The sequence below is a fragment of the Platalea leucorodia genome (genome assembly GCF_965183815.1).
Source record: "Platalea leucorodia genome assembly, chromosome: 4".
Taxonomy (NCBI): Eukaryota; Metazoa; Chordata; class Aves; order Pelecaniformes; family Threskiornithidae; genus Platalea; species Platalea leucorodia.
In genome coordinates, this window is record NC_138826.1 from 15687804 (window position 1) to 15713468 (window position 25665).

Sequence of the window (25665 nt, forward strand, 5' to 3'; positions counted from 1 at the left end):
AACTGGCTCTTCCTGCTAAGTGATTAAATGTCCTTTAGGACAAAGTTACATCTGATCTTGGGCAAAGGAGCCTTTGGAAATGGGTGTAGCTGCTCCCCTGGAAAAAGCAGAGGAGCACGGCCCTGGTGGGAGAGGAGGCTGCTCCCCCCGCCCCTGCCCGGCTGGGAACCCTGCGCAGCCCCACAGCTTAGTTTGTTATTTTTATTTTTCCCCACTGTGCTGGCTCAGTGCTCACGCTGGTTAAATGCTGCCCTGCAATAAGCAGCGTCCCTGCCTCCCTACCCAGCTCCTGGCTCCAGTCCCCGTCATGCCCGGAGCCGGGCAGCAGGCAAAGTTCAGGGCTTGTTTGTTTGGGGAAGATAAGGTGAGGACGCCTGGCAGCATGCAGGCAGCTCACAGGGCTGTTACTCATTTATTAGAAATCGTTGTTTGCCTTGTCGTAAGAAGGTTTCTCCTCCTCTCTGCTTTCCCAGCCCAGGTGCGTGGCAGCTCTTGTGGCTTGTGTGTGATTCTGGGCTCATGTCCCTGTACGGAGGCCTGGGGAAGGGTCCCCACAGCTGCTGGGGTAGCCCTGGTCCTGCTGGTGGGATGGAGAAGTGTCAGCACGGGGCTGGCCGGAGGGCTTTCAGGTGCTTTGGTGCTCCAGATGTGACCCTGCCACTTGCATTGCCCAAAAGGCTTGCTGGGTTTGGTTCATGCCAGACATGGTGCCACTGAGGCAATTTGTTTCCCGTTGACTTCCATCCCCACTCACCTGCTTGCATCGCCCTGCCAGGCCCATCGCTCGTGGCCCTCGGTCTGGACAGGGCTTGTCCTGGGAACAGGAGTTCCTTGGAGGGAGGGTGCTCCGGGTTGTCGTCCTCTGCTCCCTGGGGAGCTCAGCTCTGCAGGCAGCACCCTGCCTGCTCCCGGGGTTGGGTGCTCTATGGGTGCTCTGCACTGGGCCGGCGCCTGGGGGGCAGGGGGAGCAGGGGGGGACACCTCCCCTCTGCCCTGTTCCCGGGATGCTATGGGGCAACGGCCAGCACAGGTGCAAGGTCTGGGTCTGAACCCCCCCTGAAGTAAACAGTGGTTTAATGCAGGCTCCAGGACTATGACTGGATCCCACATCTGGCCCCTTGCTTCTCCTTTTCAGCCCCAAAGCCCTTTTCACTTTCGTTTCACTTTGGTTTTATCTCCCCTCTGCCTGAGACTCGGCGAGGTGTTTGTTTCAGGGAAACCATCTGCAGAAAGCGTGTTTGAACAGCTTCTCTACAGGGCCAGGTATTTGGTTTATATATATATATATAAAAAACCCTATGCAAACATATAGGTGCTGGTTGCTTATGGGGAGCTCTCCTGCTTGGAGATACCCAGTCATCTCCTTCCTCCTCAGCGCCTGCAAAATGAACTGGTGGCTTTGCTCGATGCAGCCGGGAGAGGCAGGGGGTTATTTGGGAGGGATCAGATGCAGGAAAGCCAGAGCTGAGGTAGATGCTGAGCTTCAAGGCAGTTTGGGATGAAAGAGAAACAGATCTCGCGGAAAAATGCTGGGGGGAAAAACTGTTCTTGCGTCAAAAGACTTGATGAAGATGCCAAGCGGCTCCTATATGGGTTTTCCTTCACCCTGCTTCCTGCGTGCCTGAAGCATCCTTCCCCATGCCTCTGTCCTCGGGAGTCTTGTCATTTCAGGAGGGCCAAAACTTTGGGGACAAGTGTCTTGCGTGGCAGGAGACGGCCAGCTGTGCTCTTGAGGAGGAGCGGAGCCCTTGGGCTCCCCGGGAGCCGTCCTGCTGCCCGTCCTGCTGCAGCCGCTCCGGGGAGCGGGGCTTAGGGTACTCCAGTGTGCCAAGAGACCCACAGAGGGGCTTGGCCCTGAGTCCCGCTCTCTGCTTTTGGGGGGGTAAATGTGCCCGCTTTTTGGGTGTGAAAGTGCAATGGGGGATCAGCTGGCTCTGCCGAAGCATATCCTTCGGTCAGGGGGAGCTGCAGGAAGAGATGGCTGGGAGCAAAGGAAGGAGGAGCTCAGAGCAAACCTGGAGGAAAATGAGCCTCTGAGCAACCGAACCAAGCGCTCAGCAAGCGACTGCCGCTGCTGCGAGGGAGCGGAGGCTGAGCCAGGGGGATGCTGCGGGGGGGTCGCTCCGCTCAAACTCCCCTCCCTGCCCTGTGCTGGCTGCAGGCTTGATGCCTTGTGCCGTGCCTCAGTTTCCCCTTTGGCAAATGAGGGTTTGCTTTTCCCTGAAGCCATCCTCAGGCTGAGGCCGTGCCTGGTCAAGCGTCCATGCGTGTGCACGGCTGGTTCCTTCCCAAGCCCACTTGCTTGTGAGGTGCTGGGGACAGTGGGAGTGTCTGACCCAGTGCTCTGTGTTTCAGGAGGGTTTGGTGGCCGGCCCCATCCCAGGAAGCTGGGGAGCCCATCCTGAGGATCGGCTGTGCCAGCCCGGCAGCAGCGGGCTGGGCGGCTGCCCTCGCCGGGGGAGCGGGAAGATGAGCGGAGGCACGGCCCAGCTCCTGACGGCTCTCTTCATGGCGGTGGCAGCAGCGATGGGCTACCCATCACGGCGGTCTGCCACCGACCTGGATGCCACCCCCAGGACAACAGTCACCTTTGATGGTAAGGGAGTGTGGGTCTAGGTGGTGGCGGTGAGGTTTGGGATCTTGCTGACACCGGGTCTGGTGAATCGCATCCAGCTTTCGCCAGCCCCCCAGAGTGGGGTCTCAGCATGGGGGGGTGGCTACAGGGGGGCCTCCGCTCCCCTGGGCTCCAGAAATCAGAGCCTGTGTGGCTGTCTGCTGTTGGGTGCCTGGAGTTGATGTGCCCCAAGGGATGGAGCTGGGCAAAGGCATCTCCCCAAAAGCCAAGGAGGAACAAGGACCTGCAGGGAGCCAGCCTTGGCCAGCCCCTGGTCCTGCCCAGCAGCCCTTGCGGGGTGTGCTGAGCCAGGCATCACACCCGGGCTGGGCTCTCCTGGCCCAAATAGTCGGCAGGGAGCTTTCTTCCGTGATTTTCTCTAATTGCCACTGGGCTTTTGGCCTCCAGCCTCTGTGGTGTCAGCCAGCCCTGTAGTGTCATCGTGCCTTGGGCATCCACACGACTTCATTGACCTTGTTAGTGAAGCCCAGCTCAGCAGTTGACGGCAGGAGAGGGTTTAATTTGCAGCTGGGGTGTCGTTTTCTTCCCAGGCAATGCCTCCTTTCGGGGGGGTCATTCCCTCCCCAGCTGCCTCTGGGGTCCCAAGCCCCACGGGACTTTCTCCTCCTGCAGCAGGAGGGTCCGAGCCTGGCTTGGGGTCCCTCTGGCCAGGGCTGAGTCCCTCCTCACACTTCTCAGCACCCCAAATTGGATGGTTTCTCTGGCTCAGTGGGCAGAGAGAGCCCAGCCTTGCTGCAGAAGCCCTCCCCTTGCACGGCAGTTTTGGTTCAGGATTTTTGCGTCCTTTTGGGCTGGCTGGGTTCGGTTCCGAGCCGGGGTCACTGCCAGCATGTTTTCGCTTCCTCCAGCAGTTCCCCAAACAGCGTGTCAGGTCCATGCTGGGCATGGACGTTGCAGCTCCCACGCCTGAGCTGCTGTTTTAATTAGCAGGGAGAAATTTCCCCTGTGAGCCTGAGCCCAATTAGTGCCTTTTGCCTCATACCAAACCTCCCCTCTTCCTTTCCTCGTACTGTAACCGCTGGCACCCGGCACCATCTGCCTGATAACCTCGGTGGGTGCCTTCCCACCCGCTCCCAGCTCCATCCTCTGTCTTTTCCCCGGTGGCTCGCGCTGTGCCTGCCCCAGGGTCCTCCCTCAGCCCCCTGTTCCCTTTGCAGAGCTGTCGGGCGTCCGGCGCTTCAGCGCGCACACCCTCAACTACAGCACCCTGCTGCTGGAGGACGACCGGGGCATCCTCTACGTGGGTGCCAGGGGAGCCATCTTCGCCCTCAACTCCAGTGACGTGGCCGACGGCTCCCACCGCACGGTGAGCCCGGCCTCTGTCCGCCGACGGCTGGTTGTCCTCTCCTGTCCCACACTGCCTGGTCCCTGCCCAAATTGTGGCCCCCCTATCCCTGCTCATCCTCCCACTCACCATCTCGGGTCTTGCCTGGTGGTGCTGTCCCCAGGTCTGTCCCCAGATCCCCTGTGGACGCCTGGTCCTTCTCCCCAGCCAGGCAGCATGGTGACAGTGGTGGGAGACGTCCCCGAGCTTAGAGGGACAGGGTGGCAGGGGAAGGGCACCCCTTTACTCCCCCTGGGAAGGACACGCCAAAATCCTCCAGGCTCCTGTGGGTGCTATGGGGTTTCTGCCCGCAGGTTGGGGTGTGGGACCGCTCTCGCCCTGGGCTGGGGGGGACGTGGGCAGGGTGCTGTCTCATGATCTGAGCAGCTGTCCCCTCTCTAAATAAAAGAGAGGATTTTAGCATCTCTGACTGCTCTGGCAGAGGCTGGAGCCTGCAGTGACGGGGGGGACCACGCAGTGATGGGGGGGTCACGCAGTGGCAGTCCCTCTTCCCCTTGCAGATCCACTGGGAAGCCTCCCCGGAGAAGCAGATGGACTGCCTGCAGAAGGGCAAAAACAACCAGGTAGAGCCGGTGGGTGGGTGCCGGGTGCTGAGGGGGCTGCTGCCGCTTTCCCCGGCTTGTAACGGCTGTCCTCCCCCTCTGCAGACCGAGTGCTTCAACCACGTGCGGTTTCTGCAGAGGCTGAACAGCACCCACCTCTATGCCTGCGGGACCTACGCCTTCCACCCACTCTGCGCTGCCATCGTGAGTACCGCTCGGCCCCGTGGCTGTCACCTGTCCCCTGCCACCATGTCACCCCGGGGTGGCACAGCCCCTGTCCTCTCCCACCATCGCCACTCGCATCCCCACTCCCTTTCTGCCCCTGTCCCAGCCCCTCCCCGGCTCAGGGGGGAGGCCAGTGACCTCCAGGCTGGGGTGGATCAGTTTGGGGACACAGCCACTGTGACGCAGATGCCCAGAGTCCCCACCCTGGTGCTGGGGTTGGACTCTGACCCCATAGCGAGATGGCTGGGGGTGGATCAGTGCTGTGGGGGGGACACGTGGGCTCAGCGGGGCCAGCAGTGTGGGACGTGCCAGCACTGGAGCTGGTCCCCAGCCCCTGCTGTTGCAGGGTCCCTTCCCAAAGCAAGGGCCGCAGACTGGATGGTGGCTGGTGGCAGGGAGGGTGACAGTGGCAGGGCTGACTCAGCGGCTCTTCCCCAGGGATTTCGCGGGCTGGGCCAGGCCAGGGGTCCCTGTGTGGCTGTGACTCACAGCAGAGCGGCCGGGGGCAGCCATGTCGCCCGGCAGTGGGACTTTCACCCCCATGCGGTGGCTCCTCGGTGACTCGGCTGCCCTTTGCCCACCTCCCTCCCTGAGCTGGGGGGCAAAGGGGCCTGGGGCCATGTCCCCAGCGTGGTCAGGGAGCCCCAGAGGGACTGTGCCCGTTCCCACGGCCATGCCACTAGTCTGGTTTGGCCATTGCACGCCCTGGGAGTGAGGTGGAGGAGCTGCTGAGCTGGAAGGGCCCCGTCATTATTTGACGCACTTTGAACTGCAAACCCCAAAGAAAATAACTCCTGCCATGACAGGGACATCACCCGGGGGGACCCAGCCCAGCTGGGCAGCGTCTGCTGGCCAAGCACATCCCAGGAACATCGGCTGCACTGGCTGGCTCCTTCCTGGTGCCCACACGATGCCAAAGTGGGGTGCTGGGGCTCCCATTCACCCCGAGCCTTCTTCCTGCTCTTGGCTGGGGGCTCTGGCTGTCCGTGTGGTTTCTGACCAGCTAGAGGGTGCCCGAGGGGGTTTGTCTTGCCCGGACAAGGGCACAGCCATGGGCATCGCTTTGTCCCCACTAGCAGCCTCCGCAGAGAGCCTGGGGCTGGCAGGCAAGGAGGGTCTGTCCCCTCCTGTCTAATCCGGTCCCCTGTCCCCCTCAAGGATGCCAACAGGTTCACGTTGCCGTCCCACTTTGAGGAAGGCAAGGAGAAGTGCCCATACGACCCTGCCCGTGGCTACACTGGCCTCATCGTGGGTAAGCGGCACCTTTCCCGGGGCTGGTGGGGACATGTGGGATGCCACTGACCCTGGCCCCATCCCCAGTGCCCCCATGGGGGGTCCCCAGCCAGGTGGGCTCTGCATGCAGGGGCCTTAGCAAGCCAGGACTTGGTCCTCCTCCTCCTTCTCTGCCTGGGGCATGGGGATGCTGATGGCTTTTGGGGCTGTCCCTGGGGTGCGGAGCCGTGCTGACGGGTGCCTGCCCTGCCCAGATGGCGGCTTGTACACGGCCACGCGCTACGAGTTTCGGAGCCTTCCTGACATCCGGAGGAACCTGTACCAGCGGCCACTGAAGACGGAGGAGTCTCCGCTGCACTGGCTGAATGGTGAGACGTCCCCATTCCCTCCCCGGGACTGGCGTAACAGGCCGTGGGACGGCGTGCATCGCCTCCGGGAGCGTGGAGCAGGGGTGGGGGTGGCCCCGGGGTCCCGTGTGGTTTGCCACGAGAGGAAACCGAGGCAGGGAGGGATCTCCCATCCCGTGGTGGGTCCCCAATCTCCACCTCTCGCTCCGCATCCCCCAGATGCCGAGTTCGTGGCCTCCGTGCTGGTCCGGGAGAGCAAGGACAGCCCCGTGGGTGACGATGACAAAATCTACTATTTCTTCACGGAGCGGGCAGGCGAGGAGACGACGTCCTTCTTCGACAAGAGCCAGGTGGCCCGAGTGGCGCGGGTGGCCCGTGTCTGCAAGGTAGGCATGTCCCCAGCCACAGGGCACCACACACTGCTCCTCCCGGCATGGGGGCTGTGTGCCTGCACCTTGGGGGAAACTGAGGCACGGGCAGAGGGACACACGCCCCCCCACCAGCCTGTGCAGAAATGCTCCCTGCACCCTCCCAGAGCGACGTGGGGGGGAAGAAGATCCTGCAGCGCAAGTGGACGTCCTTCATGAAGGCGCGCCTGGTCTGCTACATCCCCTACTATGAGGTGCTGCGCAGTGTCTGCAGCCTGGACAGGGGCGGCTGGGCCAGCACCGTCTTCTACGCCGCCTTCACCCTCTCAGCACAGTGGTGAGCGAGGCAGCGGCTAAAACTGCTGGGGCTAAAAGTCTGTGGCGCAGGGGGGACCGGAGATGCTCAAGGAGACATGCAGGCGGGTGCTGAGCACCTCGGGGTGTGTCAGTGGGAGCACCCATGTGTCTGTCCGGGCTCAGGTGGGGTTCTGTCCCCCAGGAGGACCATGGAGGCCTCAGCCGTGTGCCGCTACAGCATCTCGGCAGTGCAGCACGCCTTTGAGGGCCCCTACATGGAGTACCAGGACTCGGCTCGCAAGTGGTCCCGCTACGATGGTGCAGTGCCCGAGCCCCGGCCCGGCTCCGTGAGTGCTCGGGCGTGTGGAGCAGGGGGGGTGTGCGGCGGCTGCATCCCCCCCTGACCCCCATCTCCCCTGGGCAGTGCATCACGGACCGCTCCCGCAGGAAGGGCTACAACTCCTCGCAGGACCTGCCCAACAGTGTCCTGGACTTCGTCAAGCTGCACCCGCTCATGTTCGAGGAGGTGAAGCCAGCCGGCGGGGAGCCGCTGCTGGTGAAGAAGAGCGTGGCGTACAGCCAGCTGGCCGTCGACAGGGTGCAGGCCCTCGACGGCCACTCCTACGATGTGCTCTTCATGGGGACGGGTGAGCATGGGATGAGTTTTCCAGGTCTCTGCTGAGCAGGGGGGACACCCCACACTCCCTCCTGACCCCCCGCTCTGCTCTCCAGGGGACGGCTGGATCCACAAGGCCGTGGTGCTGGGCTCCGGCATCCACATCGTGGAGGAGGTGCAGGTATTCAGGGACCCGCAGCCCGTGGAGAGCCTGGTGATCTCGCACGCCCAGGTGAGGGGTGGAAGAAGTGGGGGGACACCGCATATGGGGCACGTTTGTGCTGTGAAGCTGCCATTGGACTGTTTGGGGGATGGGGGGGGACGACTCCTGGGTCACCCCAGCTCGGGATATGTGCCAGAGCCCAGCAGGCAGCCTGGGAAAGGGACCAGCCTGGCCCCCACCTCCTTGCCAGGTGCCAGCTGCAGCCGTCAGCACTGACTGGAGCTGGGGGCCCTTCCCCGTGCACCCCACCAAGGGAGAGCTGTGCTGTGGGGCTGGGAGGGGTCTCTGGGCACCGCGAGGCACCCCACAGCCCAGCCAGACCGGGCCAGGGCAGTGCTGAGCCAGCCCTTTTCCCCCAGAGGAGCCTGTACGTGGGGGCAGCTAGCGGGATCCTGCAGGTGCCCCTGGCCTCCTGCGCCAGGTACGCCTCCTGCTACGACTGCATCCTCGCCCGGGACCCCTACTGTGCCTGGGACGGCAGGGCCTGCCGCGCCACCGCCGCTGCCGACAGGTAGGGATGGGCTGCCCGTCCCCGGCGCGGTCCCCGTGAGCCTTCCACTTGCCCCATCTCGTGCTGTTGCACATCACCCCCTGGCACAGTCCCCCCAGTGCCACCCCCAAGGGTCTGCCGGTGGCCGTGACCCCGTAAGGGTGGGCTCAGCCGGGGCTGTGTGGCTGAAGCCACCCATATCTTGCAGCACAGGGCTGGTGCAAGACATTCAGAGCGGCAACGAGGGATGCCGGAGCAGCTCCGGGCGGGGTGAGTCCGCATCGTCCCTCGGGACTGCAGGGGATTCTGGCGTCCCTTAGGGTGGCCGGGACGGGTGCGAGGCGGTGCATGTCCCCGCAGGCTTCCTGCCGTCGAAGAACCGGACGGTGCTGCAGGGTGACGACGTGCTGCTGCCCTGTGACCAGCGCTCCAACCTAGCCCGAGCCGTCTGGCTGCTGAACGGCAGCGAGGTGCCGGGCGCGGGGCAGGACCGGCTGCGCGTGGGGGTGGACGGGCTGCTGGTGACGGACACGCTGCCCCAGCACAGCGGCGAGTACCGCTGCTACGGGGAGGAGCGGGATCTCCGGACGCTGCTGGCTGCCTACAGCCTCACCGTGCTGCCCGAGCTGCCCCACGGCCCCACGGCCGTCCCTCGGCCCCACGCCGCCAGCCAGGCGGCCAACGACATGAAGGTGGCTTACATCTCTGCCATCGTCGCCTTGGTGGTGCTGTGCGCCGTGCTCAGCACCGTCCTCCTCTATGTGTCCTGCCTGGAGAAGCGTAAGGGCAAGTATGTCCTGGGGGAGCCGCGGCCAGCCAGCGTGGAGCTGCAGACTGTCTCGGCCAACTGCCTGCGCAAAGGCCGCCGGGAGGAGGAGGAGGAGGAGGAAGAGCTGGCCTACCCTGACGGCTGCCTGCGGATCATCCCTGGCGAGGCGCCCACGGCTGCCACCTCCCCGGTCAAGGAGCTGCCAGCTGCCGTGCCCCCACTGCCGCCGCCACCACCACTGCCGGCCGAGCTCACCAACGGCGTGGGGGCTCTGCCCAACGTCCTCCGCAAGATGAACGGCAACAGCTACATGCTGCTGCAGCAGCAGGAGGAGCCGCTGGCCTCGCCGCTCTACAGCGCGTCCTTCACCGAGGAGCTCAGCAAGATCCTGGAGAAGCGGAAACACACGCAGCTGGTGGAGAAGCTGGATGAGAGCTCCGTGTAGGGGCCGGGGGGGGGTCCTGCCAGTGGGACTGTCCTCCCCTCCGGCCCCTTCTCCCACCCCCTGCCAGCAGTGTTACAAGACTCAGGCGAAACTACCTCCTGGATGGCAGAGCCGGGCCGGGCCCGGGCTCGGCCGTTCCTTTGGCTTTTCACTCACTTTTGAGACTCGCTGTACAGAGAAAAAAAAAAGAAAAGAAAGAGAAGCTATTTAAATTTGGGAGCTCTATTTATGTATAAAAACCCACTGACGGTGGCCACGAGCTGGAGGCAGGAGCTGGCACCTGGCTGAAGGTGGACACCGGGGGGAGGGAGAGTTTCTGTCTGTCTGTCCATCCAGGCGTGCGAGAGAGATGCTGTTGTGGATGCGTGGACTCCGCCTGCCCTGCTGGGCGTCCCTCAGCGCACGGGAGCCAGATGGCTGCTGAGAGGTGGGTGAGGGGGGCTGCCGTGCGCTGCCTGCACTTCTGGCAGGGTGTGGGGTCTCTTCCCGGCACGGAGCCGGGGGGGTTTCCCCCAGCTGCCTGCTCGCAGGCAGGAGAGGGGCCGTGGACACATCTCACGTGGCGGGGGGGGTGGCCTCAGTGGCTGCCAGCCCCTGCCCGCTCTCCCACGTCTGCCCCCCCAGGGTTTCCTCTCCGGGAGAGGATGATTCGGCGAGGGACGGAGCCGGGGCAAGGAGCCCACGTCCCCATACACCCCGGAGGAGCTGGTGGAGCGGCACGTGCCCTCTGCGAGGAGGCCCCAGGTGAAAGGCAGGGCTGGGTGCCCTGGGGAGGTGGCACCCCCAGGGCTTCCCACCCTGACAGGGCTCTGCCCCCTCTCCCCAGGGCGCTGCAGGGTAAGAGTGGGATGCAGCAGCAGGCACAAGATGCACTGGCAGCAGAACGAGCAGCCACCGCCATGCCCTGCAGCGTGGCAAGGGACCAGCGCAGCACCCGCATCCCCCTGATGCCCGCAGTGCCCCCGTGGCCCCTGGCACCACGTGTTTCTGCCCTCCTGCGTGGTGCCGTTGGAGAACTGGGGCTCAGGCGCAGCCCTGTCCCCGTGGGACAACATGTGGCAGGGGAAACATCCTGGCACAGCAAGGAAGAGGAGCCCTGGACCAGGACCTGCCTCCCTCCCGGGCCTCCTGCTTTTCACGGCACTTTCTGGGGACAGCCACTGTCCCGAAATCCCCCCAACTACCTCTGCTCCTGCCGCCTCCTGAGGGAAGCCGAGGGACTGGGGTGACAAGAGCATCTCATACCCTGGGGACAGGGAGGTGACACCAGAGAAGCCAAGGAAGGACAGACTTGCTCCGAGATGTGTCCTCCCCTCTGCGTTCCTTGCTGGCACCTCCAGGATCAGGACATCGCCTGGAGCTCAGCCCTGCAGGGGGGCAGGAGGAGGGGGCAGCCCCAGGGGTCCATAATGGGCTGGAGTCCAGGCCCTGCTGCCCCAGCAGAGCGAGGCTCAGTGGGAAAAGGCAAGAGCTGGATGCCTGGGCTCTCCCATCCTGCCCCCACCCTTGTTTTTCATGCAAGGAGGGGGATGAGCCACCCCCAAGCACACCCCTCCGCCAAGGAGGGGCATCACCCTCCATGTCCGGCACCCCCCGTGCACAGCCCCACGTGCCCCCTGGCAATAAACGCGGCTCTGTCTGGACGTGGTATGGTGGCATCTCTGCAGGCGCGGGACGGCGGGAGAAGAGAGAGGGACACAGAGGTGTGGGGCGGAGGCTTTATTGGGGCTGCAGCCGTGGGCCCCGGACGGTGAGGGCAGAGGGTTTGTTGGTGAGGGGGTGCCACTGGCCCTGGACGCTGGGGTTGTCGGTGTGGAAGGGCTTACGGATGCGGATGATGTCCAGGCCGGACTGGCCGGCCAGCTTGGTGGCCAGCTGCACGATCTCCTCGCTCGTCTTGCTGGCGATGAGCTCCTCCCGCACTGTCCCGTTCACTGCGGCAGAACCGGGGTGTGTGGGGGGGAAGGTCAGGCCGGGGTCCCCACACCCCGCAGCCCCCCCCGGGGGGGGGGGGGCAGCTGCTGTTCCCCCGTCCCGCCCCCCCGAGCCCCCCGCCCCACTCACGGTACTCGGCCACCAGCACCGGGGCCCGGCCGGAGCGGGGGCTGACATAGAGGACGACGTCGGGGTGTCGCCGGGCGAAGTCCAGCGCCGCCTCCTCCACGAACTGCCTGGGGGGGGCGGTCAGCCCCAGCGGGGTCAGAGGGCGGAGGTCACCGTAGCCCCCGCCCCGGGGCAAAGGTCAGGGGTGGGGTCGCCGCTGCCCCGCCCAGGGGAGGGGAGGGGTCACAGTGCCTCCGACCGTACCTGGCGCCGCGGGCGTCCGCCGCCGTGGGGCTGAAGAGGAGCTGGAGGCGCTGGAGCTGCCGGACGTAGCGGCCCACGCCGTTGTGCAGAACGGCCGCCAGGAACCGGCTGGGCGACCCGCGGCCCGTCATGGCGCAGCCCTCACCCGGACCCGGAAGCGCGCCGGGAAGGGGAGAACATCCGCTTCCGGCGCCGCGCGGAAGTGACGCGCAGAGCGCGGCGGCGGCGGGGTCGGGGTCAGCAATGGCGGCGTCCGTGGAGCTCCACGTGAGGCGGGTGGCCTGAGCGGCGCCGGGCCGGGGGGGACCGGGGGGACCGCGGGGGCCGCGGGGCCGCCGCCGATGCAGATCGGCAGAGGCGCGGGCGGGTGCCGGGGCGGCCCGGGCGGAGGCGGGCGGGATGGCGGTGGTGCCCCTGCGGCCCTGCAGAGCCGCCGGCCGCCTTCTGCCGCTGCTGTGCGGGGGGGCGAGGAGCAAGGGGGCCTCCCTCGGCCCCGGGGTGCCGGGCCGCCTCGCCCAGCGGCGCTACAAGAAGGACGTGCTGCCTTCCCCCGAGGGGCCCGTGCCCTCCGTCTCCATCACCGAGATCCGGCAGTACCTGCGGGCCCAGGGCATCCCCTTCCACGACGGCTACAGCTGCCTCCACACCCCCAGCCTCTTCACCGACGGCCGGGAGGACCAGCCGCCGGCAGCCGCTGCCAGTGCCCCTTACACGCTTTTCATTGACAAGACGACGGGCAGCTTTCTGTGCACGGCCACCCTGGCCGAGGGCACCTGGCAGGACTTCCAGGCCAACGTGGAGCTGCGGCACCGCGGTGTTCCCCCCGCCAGCTCGGAGGAGCCGGAGGAGGACACGCGACGGGCTCGTGAGGATGCCCGCTGCATCTGGGACCGGGCGCTGCCGCTCTGGGAGCTGCTGGACGAGGATGAGACCAACAAGACCAAGGCCATGTTCGGTATCTCCCTGGTGACGGACGCCACCCTGAAACGCTTCGGGGTGCGTTATCTGAGGACCGCCAAGTCCCTCGTCTTCCCCTGGTTCAGCCCCCGCGATGCGACCCTGAAAGGCCTGAAGCTCGTGAGGGTGGAGAAGAAGGGGGATGCGATAACTTACGTGGAAGAGACTTTACCCCGCTTTGATTCCTATCGCAATCTCTTTGGGCTGCCCCTGATCGGCCGCCGAGACACAGAGCTGGTCTTAACTGGGTGGGAGCTGGACGCCCTGGCCCTGCACCAAGCTACGGGGGTGGCCAGCCTGGCCCTGCCGCGGGGGGCCACCTGCCTGCCCCCCGCCCTCCTCCCCTACCTGGAACAGTTCAAGCGCATCACGCTGTGGCTGGGCGAGGACCTGCGCTCCTGGGAAGCCGCCAAGCTCTTTGCCCGCAAGCTGAGCCTCAAACGCTGCTCCCTGGTGCGCCCTGGTGACCTGCAGCCCCGGCCCTTGGAGGCTCTGAACCAGGGCCTGAACCTCACCAAGATCCTGCGTGCCGCCCTGCCCGCCAGCCACAAATCCATCGTCTCCTTCCGGCAGCTGCGCGAGGAGGTGTTCGGGGAGCTGGTCAACACCGAGCAGGTGGCTGGTGTCAAGTGGGCGCGCTTCCCCGAGCTCAACAAGCTTCTCAAAGGGCACCGCAGAGGGGAGCTCACCGTCTTCACAGGTGATGGGCAAATGGCTGGTGGACAGGAGGAGCAGAGGGCTCTTTGGTGGCTTCACCCTCCTGGGGATGACGCCTCACGAGTCTTCCTGGTCACTTTCTGCTCATGGCTTTGGCTGAGCCTGTCGTGGTATTGCGTGGGAGGCTGGGGCGCGTTTCTGGGTGCGGTGGGGCCAGGCACAACGGCGTGAGGGTGAGCTCCGTGCCTCGGGCGGCACAGGGACTCCTGGGGTGTCCCTTCCCCCTGCTCCCATCTGCTACCTCCTGTCTGAGCCCTCTCTGTGCCCCCCCACTGGCTGCCCAGCCCTTCCCTGCACCCTGCAGGGACCTGCTGGCTGCTGGAGCTGGCACGCATATGCCTGGGCACGCATCCTGGCGTGTTTGTGGTGGGAGTGCTGTGGATGCGCCACTCTTAGTCTGCTCCCTGGTGCTTCCACCTCTAAACAACACCCTGGTGCGTTCAAGACAGGTCAGATCTTCTCCCCCAGCTAATTTTTCCCATCATTGTCCTTGCGCCAGGCCCGACGGGCAGCGGGAAGACGACCTTTATCAGCGAGTACGCACTGGACCTGTGCATGCAGGGGGTGTGCACGCTGTGGGGCAGCTTTGAGATTAACAACGTCCGCCTGGCCAAGATCATGCTGACGCAGTTTGCTGCGCAGCGCCTGGAGGACCAGCTAGAGCTGTACGACGAGTGGGCTGATCGCTTCGAGGACCTCCCGCTCTACTTCATGACCTTCCACGGCCAGCAGAACATCAAGTATGGTCCCACACCTTCGTCCCTGGTGGCGTTTACCCCTCACGGCATGTGCTGCGGGGCCCTGGGGAGCCGGGGCTCTTCTCCCACAGTGGGTTGCGGATTTGGGGCTAGCAGGAGGCATGCTGGGGCTGGTCAAGTCCTGGAATTGGCACATGGGGACTGCGTGGCTCAACTGGCCACATCCCTGCTGGCGCGGAGACTGTGACAGCCTCCTTCTGGGGTGGGAATGAAGGAAGGGGACCTGTCCCTGTGCTAGGTGGCTGCTCCAAAACCAACCTCTGCCCCTGGCAGGATGTGTCCCCCCATGCCCTGCTCGCCTGGCAGCGCTGCTCTTTGCTGAGGAGGGAGGATGGGCACATCCAACTCCTTTTATTCACTAGGCGCTGTGGTGCCTGCACACATCCCCATGCGCCCTGAGTGTCCCCACGGACTGGAGGGATCGTGGGACAGTGGGCAGGGGCTGTGTGGACGGCAGCTGGGTCCTCCTGATCCAGCTGCCCTTACCTGTGGGACGGGGCTGCCCCCATCCTGTGACGAATGGGATGTGGGACGTGCCCAGGGCCTGGTGGTCAGCGGCCAGCTGCCATCGGCACCAGCCTGGTGCCTCCCCACTCTGCCTCTCCCCCTCCCTGTGCCTGGCTTAGCATTCCCATCCTTGCCTCTGCTAATCCCTGTGGCTAATCCCAGTCTCCCCTCACCCAGGACGGTGATTGACACCATGCAGCATGCTGTCTACATGTACGACATCACCCACGTGGTTGTTGACAACCTCCAGTTCATGATGGGACATGAGCACCTCTCTGTGGACAGGTAGCCCTTCTCCAAGCTGTCCCCTCCTTCCTCCGCCACCCTCGTTGCTGGAGCTGGCCCTGTCATGTGTCACGGCAGGGGCTGGGGACCCACACAGGGTGTCCCCTTTAGTCCTGTCTGGCAGCCCTGTTTTGTTGAAGGGCAATCACTGCCCTGGGGAGGAAGAGGTGGGAAAGGGTGAGCTGGTTACCTGCGATCCCTGTCATGCCCCATCCCTTTGCCCGCGTGGGCACGGCTGCCCCACGGAGCGTGAGCCCGGACCCCTGGGTGCTTCCTGCTGTGGGGCTGAACCTGGCAGCACCTTGCTGTCCCCCACGACGAGCAGTGCCAGCCCCTGACTCTGTTCTTACTGCTGTGGCAGGCTCGCTGCCCAGGACTACATCGTCGGTGCCTTCCGCAAGTTCGCCACGGACAACACGTGCCACATCACACTGGTCATCCATCCCCGCAAGGAGGATGACGAGAAGGAGCTGCAGACGGCCTCCATCTTTGGCTCCGCCAAGGTGAGCTGGGCCAGGGTGGCCCTTCCCATCCCTCGGGCACAGCGTGTTCCCAGGAAGGGGCTGGGATACGTTTGGCAGCTGTCCGCAGCTCCCACCAGCACCCTGAGTCATGGCTGGGGACCTGAAAGGTGCTGTGAGGGGCAGGATGTCCCCAGGACTCCTGCCACCTGCTGAAGACGTGCAGAGTACCGATTTGGCCAAGCCTTGGTAGGGAGATGCAGACAGGGAGCAAACCCTTTGCCGGCTAAAGTTCTGTTGCGGCTTTAGGTGCAGTTAATTAATGCTCACTGACTGTGAGTGGGATGTAGTATGACATAATTAAAACAGGAGCCAGGGAGGGTGCAGGGATGGGCTCTCCCAGTGCTCTAGTTTCTGCTGTGATGCTGAACGACCCTGCAGTGGTGGGCAGGAGGTGCTCTGTGAGTGTGCATGGCCCTCCCGTGCTCCCTTGTTCCCCCAGGTGTGCTGCGGCTTCAGCTCGAGCCTGTCTGCCCGGCGGGTCGCTGCGATGTCCCGGGGGAGGACAAGGGGTTGGTGTTAGGGAGGTGCTGGAGTCGCCGTGGCCTGGGATGCCCCGTAACAGAGTCGAAGGAGCTGGGCAGGCAGCCCGTGAGCACCTCTGAGCCCTGTGACTCTGGCTGCATCCCGAGCACCCTCCTGGAGATGTTTTCCTCCCCGCAGGCCAGTCAGGAGGCCGACAACGTCCTCATCCTGCAGGACCGTAAGCTGGTGACGGGGCCAGGGAAGCGCTACCTGCAGGTATCCAAGAACCGCTTCGACGGGGACGTGGGCGTCTTCCCCCTGGAGTTCAGCAAGGCCTCACTCACCTTCTCATCCTCTGGCAAAAGCAAGGTCAAGCTGAAGAAGATGAAGGAGGAGAAGGCAGTTTTAGCCAAGAAGGCTCCGGGAGGCTCGGGAACCTCCAAGAAGCCATGAGCTCGGCAGGTCTCTTCTTCGGTCCGTCAGGAGGGATGAGGACTGGTGCTGGGAGCACAGGGCTTGGGTATGCCAGCACCTCTCCCCTGGGAGCAGCGGCCCTTTCTCCTGCATGAACAAGCCTCTTGGCCACCAGCATGGTGTCTCTGAGATGGAGGGCCACTGTGAGAGGAGGAGTGGGCTCGTTCCAGAGAAGAGCGGCCAGGGGAGGGTGCTTTGGCAAACGCTGGCTGCTCCGTACTGGTGCTGAGTGCTGGGAGCACGGGGAGGGAAGTGGAGTCAGCGTGGGCTGGGCGACGGGGGGCAGTGACCTGCAGCCCCAGGACTTGGGGATCTCTGGATCCAGGGCAGGTTGTTAAATTGTGGCTAAAATGGAACTGAAATCCTGGTGGGAGGGACACATGGTGGGGAACCCGCCCCCCCCCGTCATGGGTGGAGGGGTCTCTGGGCTCAATCCTGGCTGGGATGGAGCCAGCGAGGGGCAGGTGGTGGAGGGAAGCATGGGAGACTGTGGGTGGAGCAGTGCGCTCTCCGTGGGAAGTGGTGGGAGGGTGGGCGCGGGACCCCTGTGGCACTGCTGCTTGCGGCGAGTTGAAGGCAGCGCTGGCAGCGTTGTGCAACATGGTGCTCGCCGGCTCTGCCGGCTCGGCTGACACCAGCCCCAGCCCCATTTGCTCAGGGTCTCCCCCGGCCCCTTTCTCCGGGGAGCATCACCAGCGGTTAAATCTCGGGGGGAGCAGCCCTGCCTTGCTCTGCTGGGCTGGGGGGTGGCCACCCCCGTGCCCTCTGGCCTGTGGGCAGCAAATACTGTGACCTGGCCAGTCCCGGCCGTGGCAGGATGAATCCGCGGCCGGATCTTGGTCTAATATCCCTCTTCCCCCCCCCCCCCCCCCCAGTTTTATTAAAGCCGAAATGTGAGTGCTGTTCCTGTGCCCCTGTCCTTGTGACTGGGGGACCCAGGGGCTGGGGGGGGCCCTGTTTGGGGAGGACTGGGGGGATGCGGTGCCAGAGGAGGTTCCCAGCTGCGCAGCGCATCCCGCCCCGGCCCTGGCACACGGGTTATTACCAGCCTCCGCGCCGGGCATAGTTTTAACCTGAGCCATAATGAGGGGCCGGGGCGGGCAGGCGGTACACACCCAGCCCCGGGTTTCCGGGGTGCTCCGGCTCTCCAGGGCCGGGAGAGCACCCTTGGGTGCTGTCGGCGCAGGTGCAAGCCCCCCACCCGGGGCTGCCCGGGGGGATGGCAGAGGGGGGTCCCGGGGAAGCGGAGGTAAGGCGGGGGGAGGGCGGGGGGAGCCAGGCCACCAGCACAGCTGGGTCAGGGTTTGCGTGGGTCGGGGCTGCGGGTGTCCTCCCGGGGGCCCCTCCGGCTCCCCGGCCCCCGTCTCTCCCCGGTTTAGCCCAGGGTGGGTGCTGACACAGTGCTGTGGAGTGGAAGTGGGGCAGTGGGAAAGGCCGGCACCCCCATCTCCCACCCATCCCTCCCTGGGGCTGGGATGGGGTGATGGAGCCGAGCCTGGGGGGGGGATCCTGGGTAATGCCAAGCCCCCGCGGGGCGGGTGGGCACCCACGGCTTCCTGGGCTGCGGGTGGGCTGATGCGGGGTTTTTCCGCTCTGTTTCCCCCCAATTTGGGGCAGTCGGAGAGCCAGGGGTGGCAATAGCTGCACCATCCCATGGCGGGAGGCAGGCAGCAGACGGGCAGACCCTCCCCAGCCCCCTTGGCGACGTGCTGGGCTCCCCACACAACTTTGGGGGGGGTCACATCCTCGGGGGCCACCTTCACCCGTGGGTCTGGGGCTGCTTGGGGGGATGGGGACCCCCGGGGGGGGAGGAAGGGGATGAGCCCCGCTCAGCCCGGGGGTCCCCCGGGACCGACGTGACTGGGGCTGTGCGGGGCGAGGGTGACCCACGGGGGGGGGGGCTCCCACGCACCCCGCAGCCCCCCCCCGTACCCCCATCCCGCCCGGGGGGCGTGGCCTCACTGAGGGGGGCGGTGCCCCACGGGGAGGCGTGGCTGCGGGGAGGGGCGTGGTTTCGTGTCGGGGGCGGGGCCTGGCGCGGGGCGGGGCGGCGGGGCGCGGCGCGGGCGCGGCGCGGGAGGGCGGCAGCGGGGCCGCGGTGAGTGCGGGGGGCCGGGGCCGGGGCCGGGGCCGGGGGGTCCCGCGGGGCCGGGGGGGCTGCGGCGGCGCTGGGGGCGCGCCGAGGCGCGGGGGCCCCGGGGGGCTCTTCGGGGGGGGCTTGGGGGGAGCTGCTGGCACTTGGGGTGTTGGGGGGGCCGGGCCCCCGCGGGGGACGCCTGGCGGGGGGGGGGTCCGGGGCGCTCTGTGGGGCAGCGGCGGCCGCGGGGCGCTTTGGGGGTGCTTCAGGGGCACTTTGGGGGTGTCCTGGGGATGCAGAGGCCCAGGGGTGCTGTGGGGCACTTTAGGGGGTCGCGGGGCACTTTTGGGGGTGGTTTAGGGGCACTCTAGGGGAGCTGCGGAGCAGTGCAGGCCCGAGGGCCCCCTGGGGCACTTTGGGGGTGTTTTGGAGCACTTTAGGGGTGCTTTAGGGGCACTTCAGGGGAGCTGTGGGGCAGCAGAGGCCCAGAGGCTCTGTGGGACGCTTTGGGGGTGCTTTAGGGGTACTTGGGGGAGCTGTGGGGCAGCAGAAGCCCAAGGGCTCTGTGAGGCAGTTTTGGGGGTGTCGTGGGGCAGTATGGGAGTGTTGTGGGGCAGTACGGGGCCCCGTGGCTCCCTGGGGCACTTTGGGGGTGTCATGGGGGAACTTTTGGGGGTGTTTTAGGGCACTTCGGGGGAGCTGTGGGGCAGTGGGGGCCGAGGGGTGCCATGGGGCACTTAGGGGAGCCATGGGGCCGGGCAGGGTGGAAGCACTGTGGGGCAGGCTGGGTGCTGCAGGGCTCCGTGGGGCAGCAGGGGGGTGGGTGGGAGGGGGGGGGGCGTGGGGCAGACAAGGGAGGCAGCATCACTTGGGGAGCCTTGGGATGGGGGGGGGCCTGGAAGGGGGGGCACAGCTGGACATGTTGGGGTGTCCACCCTACACATGCCGGGTGTGTGGGGAGGGATAAGGGGCTGCTTCCCCCTGCCCTGGGGGGGGTCCTGAGGTGCCATCGAGGTGTGGGGGTCCCCGGAGGCCCAAAACACCCAGCAGCTCAGGGTCGGGGTCTGGCCGAGCAGAGGCCGAGCCTTCCCTTGCCGTTTCGGGGTCGGAACGGTGGGATCTGGCTTTGCTGCGCTCCGGCCGGAGCGGCTGGTGGTGACGCCGCCCCAGTCGCTGACTGGTTTTACTGGGTGGCTGGAGGGAGGTTTCGCAGGGCGCTGGCAGCCGGCTGGGTGGCTGCCCCCGCCTCGGGCAGCGGTGGGACCCTCTCGGCAGGCTCTTGGGGCTTGCGGGAGGGAGAAGATGGAGTCCCTTCCCACTGCCTCCCAGCCCGGCCGCCGAGCGCAGGGCCCCGGCGGTGGCAGTGTCCCCTCTGTGGCTGTCCGGGTTCCCCTGACCCACACGTCCTGGGGGTTTCGCTGGGGTGGGGTGCTGCGCCTTGCCTGGCTGCAGCTGGGGGAGACCGAGGTGTCCCTTTGGGACAGGGGTCTCCATGTCCCTGCCTGGTCCCTGATCCCTGCTCCTGTCCCTCCGGCAGCATCAGGTCCCCACAGGGGGCCGTTGTCCCCACCACCCCTCCCGGTGTGGCCGCAGCCCTCCCTGAGCGCTGGGAGCAGTGTCCCTGCTGCTGGGCTCCCCTGCCGCCCCCTGTGCCACGCTGGCACTGCCTACCCTGGCCCCGCTGGCCGGGGCGCTTGGGCAGGGGGGGGCTGTGGGGGGCACAGGGACCCCTGCTGCCATTTGGCACCCTGACTCCCTCCTCTTTCTCCTTCCCACTTCAGGGGCCAGCGGAGCCGTGTTCGTGGTGCGGGGGCCCGAGCGGACCGGACGGATGGGCAGCAGCTGGAGAGGTGCGGGGAGTGGGGGGGGGGGTCACCCACCTTCCCAACCGGGGGTGTCATGGACACGGCGTGAGGTCACGGTGCCTGGGGATGGCACGTGCCGGTGGGGGCGACGGTGGCGGGGGGGCTGGCTCACTGGCATCTCTTCCTTGCTGCCCCCCCTGCCGGGTGCTGGCAGGCGGATTGATTTCAGGTGACAGCTCGGCAGGCAAGACCATGCGGGCAGCGGCCCCCCCTGCCCGTGCCCTGTGCCAGCTGCAGCCATGTGCGAGATGCGATGAGGCAGCGGGGGACGGATCCGGCCCGTCGGCTGCCTCACGTCACGCAGGCGTATGGTGTGGGTTGGGGCAGGGGGGGCTGCAGCAGGGCACTGGCAGAGCCCCCCTGGCTGGAGGGGGACGTGTGGGGCAAGAACGAGGGGCACCCATGTGTTGGGGCTGGGAAAGAGCCTGGTGCCTGCATCCTGGACCAGCAGCTGCCCCTGCAGTGGAGAGGGTGGCCGGTGAGGGTCGAGCAGGGGGTGCCTAAGGCAGAGCCCCCTGCCCTGTGCTGCTCTGTGTGGGCTCCAACCCACTTGCTTGGTACCCTGGTAGCAGAGGGGGCTGCGTGGTGTGGCCCCCCCACCCTGGTGGTGGGTCAGGGGAGAGACCCCCTGCCTGGCCCTCCGGGCGGTGGGGGTTTGGCGAGGAGATGGGCAGGGGCTGGCGGCTTTCTGGGGGACCCTGCACCCAACTGTCGATGGTTGGGGGTGGGGGACACCCTTTGTGGGGTCACTGCAGAGAGGTGGGGGCTGTGGGGTAGGGGAAGTGGCTCTCCCCAGTGTGTGGGGCTGCCTCCCACTCTCCATGGGAGCTGCGCTGGCAGGCGCCGTGGGGCAGGCAGGCAGGCAGGCAGGCAAGCTGCCCAGGAGCCGGCTCTCCATGGGCCTCTCGGGATTTGCCTCCAGCCCTGGCACGCTTCCTGTGGAGGGGTCACTCTGGGGCACACCGGGGGGCAGGACCGCATCACCGCTGCCCCACGGTGCCACCGGCATGCCGCAGCCCCTGGCACCCCTGGGGTGCTGAGCCGGGTTTGGGGGGTGCTGATGCCACCCCCTTAGCTAATCCCAGTTTTATTCTGGTTCATCTGGCATCTCCTACTGCCTGCTTCCCTTCAGGCCAGCCCATGCCCACGAGATTGGGGAGGGCAGACGGGTTCAGGGGTGCCCCCGTGCCCAGCCAGGGATGCTGGCAGGGCATGGCTGGTGGTGCCTGCTGCTCTGACCCCCTGTCTCCCTTGCCTGCAGGCTGCCTGCGCGCTCCTGCCCACCGGGGGCCCCCCCGCCATGGCCATCGTGCAGACGCTGCCGGTGCCCCTCGAGGCCGCCGCTGAGGGGACCACACAGCTCCGTGCCGCTGCCCACTCGCCCCCCGCCACCATGGGCAGCGTTGGCAGCCTCCTGCCCGGTCGGCCCCGCCACGACCATGCTGGCCAGCCCTGTGACGGGGGGCCCCCCACCGCCTCCTTCCGCAAGCAGGAGGGGCTGCTCCGGGCCACCCCCAAGGACCCCCCGTCCCCCGAGGAGCCCTGCGCTGCCATGCCCAGTGTCACCCACGCCTATGCCAACGGGGGCTTTTGCGGCGACTGGCTCGACGCCCCCTCTCCCACCAGCCCCTGCAGCGACTCGGATGAGCCCCTCGATGACCGAGCGAGCGGCCACCTCCGGGGACCACCCCCCAAGCTCGTCCCAGTTTCCGGCAAGCTGGAGGAGGTGAGGGGGGGGCGGCAGTGGGGTGGGTGCGTGCTGGGGTCTCAGCTTTGCTCCCTGTGCCACGCTTGGGCCACATGCCCACGTTTTTGGTGTCCCTGGGAATGTGGTGGTCTCTGTGCCCCTGATGTCCCCTCCTTCATGCCGGGGGTGTGTGTGGGAGCCTACCTGGGCACCCCGTGGAGGGGGGACAGAGTGGGCAGTGACCGGCCCTTGTCTCCTTTTGGGTGCGAAGGCATCGGGGCTGGGGGCACCCCCCTGTCACCACCCCAGGCAGCCCCTTGGGAGGGCAGCGGGTGTCCCCCAGCCCGCCCCACTCTCCCCTCTTCCCCTGGCAGAATGTGGAGAAGACCCTGATCCGCCCCATGGCCTTCAAGCCCGTGGTGCCCAAGCTCCGGAGCGCCCAGCCGGGCGCACGCCCGGGGCTCTCGGAGAGCCAGGTGAGCCTCACCCACTTGCTGGGTGCTGAGAAGCCTGGCTCCCTGAGCTGCCGCGCCAGCACCCTCTCGGACTCGGGGCGCAACTCCCTCTCCAGCCTGCCCACCTGCAGCACGGGCTGCAGCCAGCACCCCGAGGCGGGTGCCCTGCCGGCCACCCCCCACGGTCCCCCCGACCCCCCGGGGGGCTGCCGCCCCTCCAACTCGGACAGCGGGCGCTCATCCTCCAGCAAGAGCACAGGCTCGCTGAGCGGCCGGGGCCGGCCCTCCTCAGAGAGCGGCTCCTGCGGGCGCTCGCCGCTGCCCGGGGAGGAGGCCATGCTGGTGCGGGAGCTGGAGGACAAGCTGCGGGAGAGGGAGGCCGAGCTGCAGCTCCTGCGCGACAGCCTGGACGAGAACGAGGTGGCCATCTGCCAGGTACGCCTCTGGCGTCCCCCTGTCCTGTCCCTGTCCCCCTCCCCAGGGCATCTTGTGTGGATGTCCCCCCCGGTTGGGGGTGGGGGAGCCCCTGTGGGGACCCTTGTATGGGGATACTTTTTTCTGTGGTCTGGGAATGGCGATTTTCCCCACTCGTGGGTGGTCCTATATAGTCCCTGGGGGACCCTCATTTTGTCTGGGGGGCCAGTTGTACAGACTGGGGTGCCTTGTCTTGGGGTGCCCTCTCTTGGCTGCACCTGGAGCTTCTCCCTGCTAGTGGTGGGGCTGGGCGAGCCCTATGGACTCTGGGGGTGCTGACATGGGGGACCAGCATGCTGAGGGATGGGGAGCACAAGGAGGGGGGGCACCACTACATCGCACCCCTTCTGGACCCCTCTGCTTGAGGAGGGGACATGAAGCCCCACCTCCCCATGGGTAGCGGGTGCCCATCCTGGGGCGGGCAGCAGAAGTGGGGGGCGGTTTCTGTGCCGCCCCCTCCAGCATGTCCATCCTTCCTGCCCCAGGTGTACGAGGAGAAGCAGCGGCGCTGCGAGCAGGAGCTGGAGGGGCTGCGGCAGCGCTGTGCGGCCCAGGCGCGGCAGGCGGCCCAGGTGGCGCAGCGAGGGCAGCAGGTCCTGCAGCTCCAGGTGCTGCAGCTGCAGCAGGAGAAGAAGCAGCTGCAGGAGGACTTCGCCCAGCTGCTGCAGGAGCGGGAGCTGCTGGAACGTCGCTGCGCCTCCTTCCAGCGCGAGCGCACAGAGCTGGCACCCCGGCTGGAGGAGACCAAGTGGGAGGTGAGTCGCCCGATGGCGCTGGGCAAGTTGGGGGGTTCAGGCTCCAGCTGGGGGGTGGTCCCAGCCAGCGCCTGAGCCCCATCGTCCCCGCAGGTGTGCCAGAAGTCGGGGGAGATCTCGCTGCTGAAGCAGCAGCTGAAGGAGGCGCAGGCGGAGCTGGCGCAGCGGGGTGCTGAGCTGCTGGGCCTGCGGGCTCAGCTGCGGGAGGCGCGGGCCCAGCTGCAGGCGGGCGAGCGGCGGGCGCAGGGGCTGCAGGAGGCCGCCCGCATGAAGGCGCTGGAGCTGGAGGTCTGCGCCAACGAACTGCAGCGCCGCAAAAGCGAGGCCGACCTCTTCCGCGCCAAAGCCGGCCGGCTCGAGCAGGAGGTGGCGGGGCTGCGGGAAGCCGTCCATGGGCGATGCCCCCCACCCGGCGAGGGATGCCCCCAACCCGGCGAGGAGCCCCGGAGCGGTGCGGGGCTGCGGCAGCAGCTGGAGCGGCTGCGGGCGGAGGTGGCCCTGGAGCGGCGGCGTGGGCAGGAGCAGCGAGATGCCTTCGAGCAGGAGCGCGGCACGTGGCAGGGCGAGAAAGAGCGGGTCATCCGCTACCAGAAGCAGCTGCAATACAGCTACATCCAGATGTACCGCCGCAACCGGCGGCTCGAGCAGCGGCTCCAGCATCTCCGGCTCCAGGGCGAGGACCCCCTGCCTGAGCCCTGCGACCCCCCTGGACCTGACCCGCCCTTCGAGGAGATCACGGCCACCGAGATCTGAGACGCTGCCTGCCCTCACCCTGTGCTCGGAGGGTGGGGGGCCTCCAGCCCCTGGGATTTTGGGAGCCATGGGGCTGCAGGGGATCCCGGCTCTCCCCCCAGCTCTGCAGAGACCGCTGGCACTGGGAGGGAGCAGAGGGGATCGCAGGCACTGCCCCCTCCCCAGCATGGAGTTGTTGGGGCGAGAGTGCGTCAGCACCCGCTGCAGCAGGGGGGTGCCCGTGGGATGCGGGGCCAGGTGGGTGCTGAGTCCTGGCCTCAGAGCCGCCCGGAGCTGGTTCCCGCTGATCCTCTTAGCGCCCAGGGGATTAGCTGCGCTGGCTTCAGCCAGGGTCACCTTGGGCAGGGGGAGGGCTGGCTTGTCCCCTCCCTCTCGTCCCTGCTGGGCACTGTTACCCAGCCACTTCCAGAGGGGATGGCATATGCCCTGTCCCTGCCCGTGCCAGCCTCCCCCCCGGCCCCCGTGTGTTTGTCAGGGGATTGGTTTCTGTGCCATTTTAAATAACTCTATTTTTATAGGACCTACCAAAACATATCACCTTCTCCCAGCTCACACCCCGCCTGCCTGTTGCCCTCTCACCCCTGCCATGGGGCAGCTTGCCCTCAGTGCCTTTCCCACGCCCTTGCCCCTGGCATCCCTCTGTTTGCCCCCCAAAAAAAGCCTGGCCCATGCCCCTGTGATGCCCAGCCTAGAAGGGGAGAGGGGTGTGGTGCCAGGGGTGCCAGCTGGGGACACCCCAGGGACATGCTGGGGGTGGGCAGAGGTTGGGGGCCCAGTTGGGCACCAAGGGGAGTCAAACCAAAGGAAAAGCCTAGCTGTGCCCAGCTCTGGCTTGGTCGCCCCCAGCTCCGGGGGGGTATTTTTGTACTTTATTTTGGTTGTGTCCTGTTCCCAGAGCCCGGCTCACCTGTGTACCACCTGGAAACGCCCATTAAAAACAAGCCCCTGGCTGTGTTTTTTTCAAGGCTGCGTCCGTCTGTCCAGAGCAGGGCTTGGGGCTGCCTGTCCCCCTCCTGCCTCGCCAGCATTGCCTCCCCCTCGGGTCCTGCTGCAGGCAGCTCCTGCATGCCCAT

At 66.5% G+C, this 25665-nt stretch overlaps 4 protein-coding genes across 6 annotated transcripts; 3 read left to right on the forward strand and 1 right to left on the reverse strand.

Annotated features, from left to right (window-relative positions):
• The first annotated feature begins 2416 nt into the window (after positions 1-2416).
• Positions 2417-9631, forward strand: SEMA4G (semaphorin 4G). The gene is made up of 14 exons (XM_082311173.1): positions 2417-2596; positions 3793-3941; positions 4481-4543; positions 4628-4726; positions 5906-5999; positions 6235-6348; positions 6547-6713; positions 6863-7032; positions 7195-7339; positions 7417-7639; positions 7725-7840; positions 8191-8342; positions 8530-8591; positions 8682-9631. Exons 1-14 carry the CDS (start codon positions 2470-2472, stop codon positions 9533-9535), a joined length of 2535 nt encoding a protein of 844 aa, XP_082167299.1. The 5' UTR covers positions 2417-2469; the 3' UTR covers positions 9536-9631.
• Positions 9632-11239: 1608 nt separating this feature from the next.
• Positions 11240-12001, reverse strand: MRPL43 (mitochondrial ribosomal protein L43). Its single transcript, XM_082311206.1, has 3 exons — positions 11843-12001; positions 11600-11706; positions 11240-11469 (listed from the first exon to the last, which is right to left on the reverse strand). Exons 1-3 carry the CDS (start codon positions 11971-11973, stop codon positions 11255-11257), a joined length of 453 nt encoding a protein of 150 aa, XP_082167332.1. The 5' UTR covers positions 11974-12001; the 3' UTR covers positions 11240-11254.
• A 226-nt stretch (positions 12002-12227) lies between these two features.
• Positions 12228-16505, forward strand: TWNK (twinkle mtDNA helicase; the record flags this gene model as incomplete). Of its 2 annotated transcripts, none has more annotated exons than XM_082310358.1 (5): positions 12228-13499; positions 14016-14256; positions 14959-15066; positions 15428-15569; positions 16251-16505. In XM_082310358.1, the coding sequence occupies exons 1-5, from the start codon at positions 12242-12244 to the stop codon at positions 16503-16505; spliced, it is 2004 nt and encodes a 667-aa protein (XP_082166484.1). In that variant the 5' UTR covers positions 12228-12241. The 2 variants fall into 2 exon arrangements, with proteins under 2 accessions (XP_082166484.1, XP_082166485.1); XM_082310359.1 differs by lacking the exon at positions 16251-16505 and adding an exon at positions 16030-16117.
• Positions 16496-25525, forward strand: LZTS2 (leucine zipper tumor suppressor 2). Of its 2 annotated transcripts, none has more exons than XM_082310361.1 (6): positions 16496-16572; positions 20385-20453; positions 21730-22194; positions 22530-23045; positions 23570-23839; positions 23933-25525. In XM_082310361.1, exons 3-6 carry the CDS (start codon positions 21769-21771, stop codon positions 24590-24592), a joined length of 1872 nt encoding a protein of 623 aa, XP_082166487.1. In that variant the 5' UTR covers positions 16496-16572; positions 20385-20453; positions 21730-21768; the 3' UTR covers positions 24593-25525. The 2 variants fall into 2 exon arrangements, with proteins under 2 accessions (XP_082166487.1, XP_082166486.1); XM_082310360.1 differs by lacking the exon at positions 16496-16572 and adding an exon at positions 18598-18624.
• Positions 25526-25665: the final 140 nt, after the last annotated feature.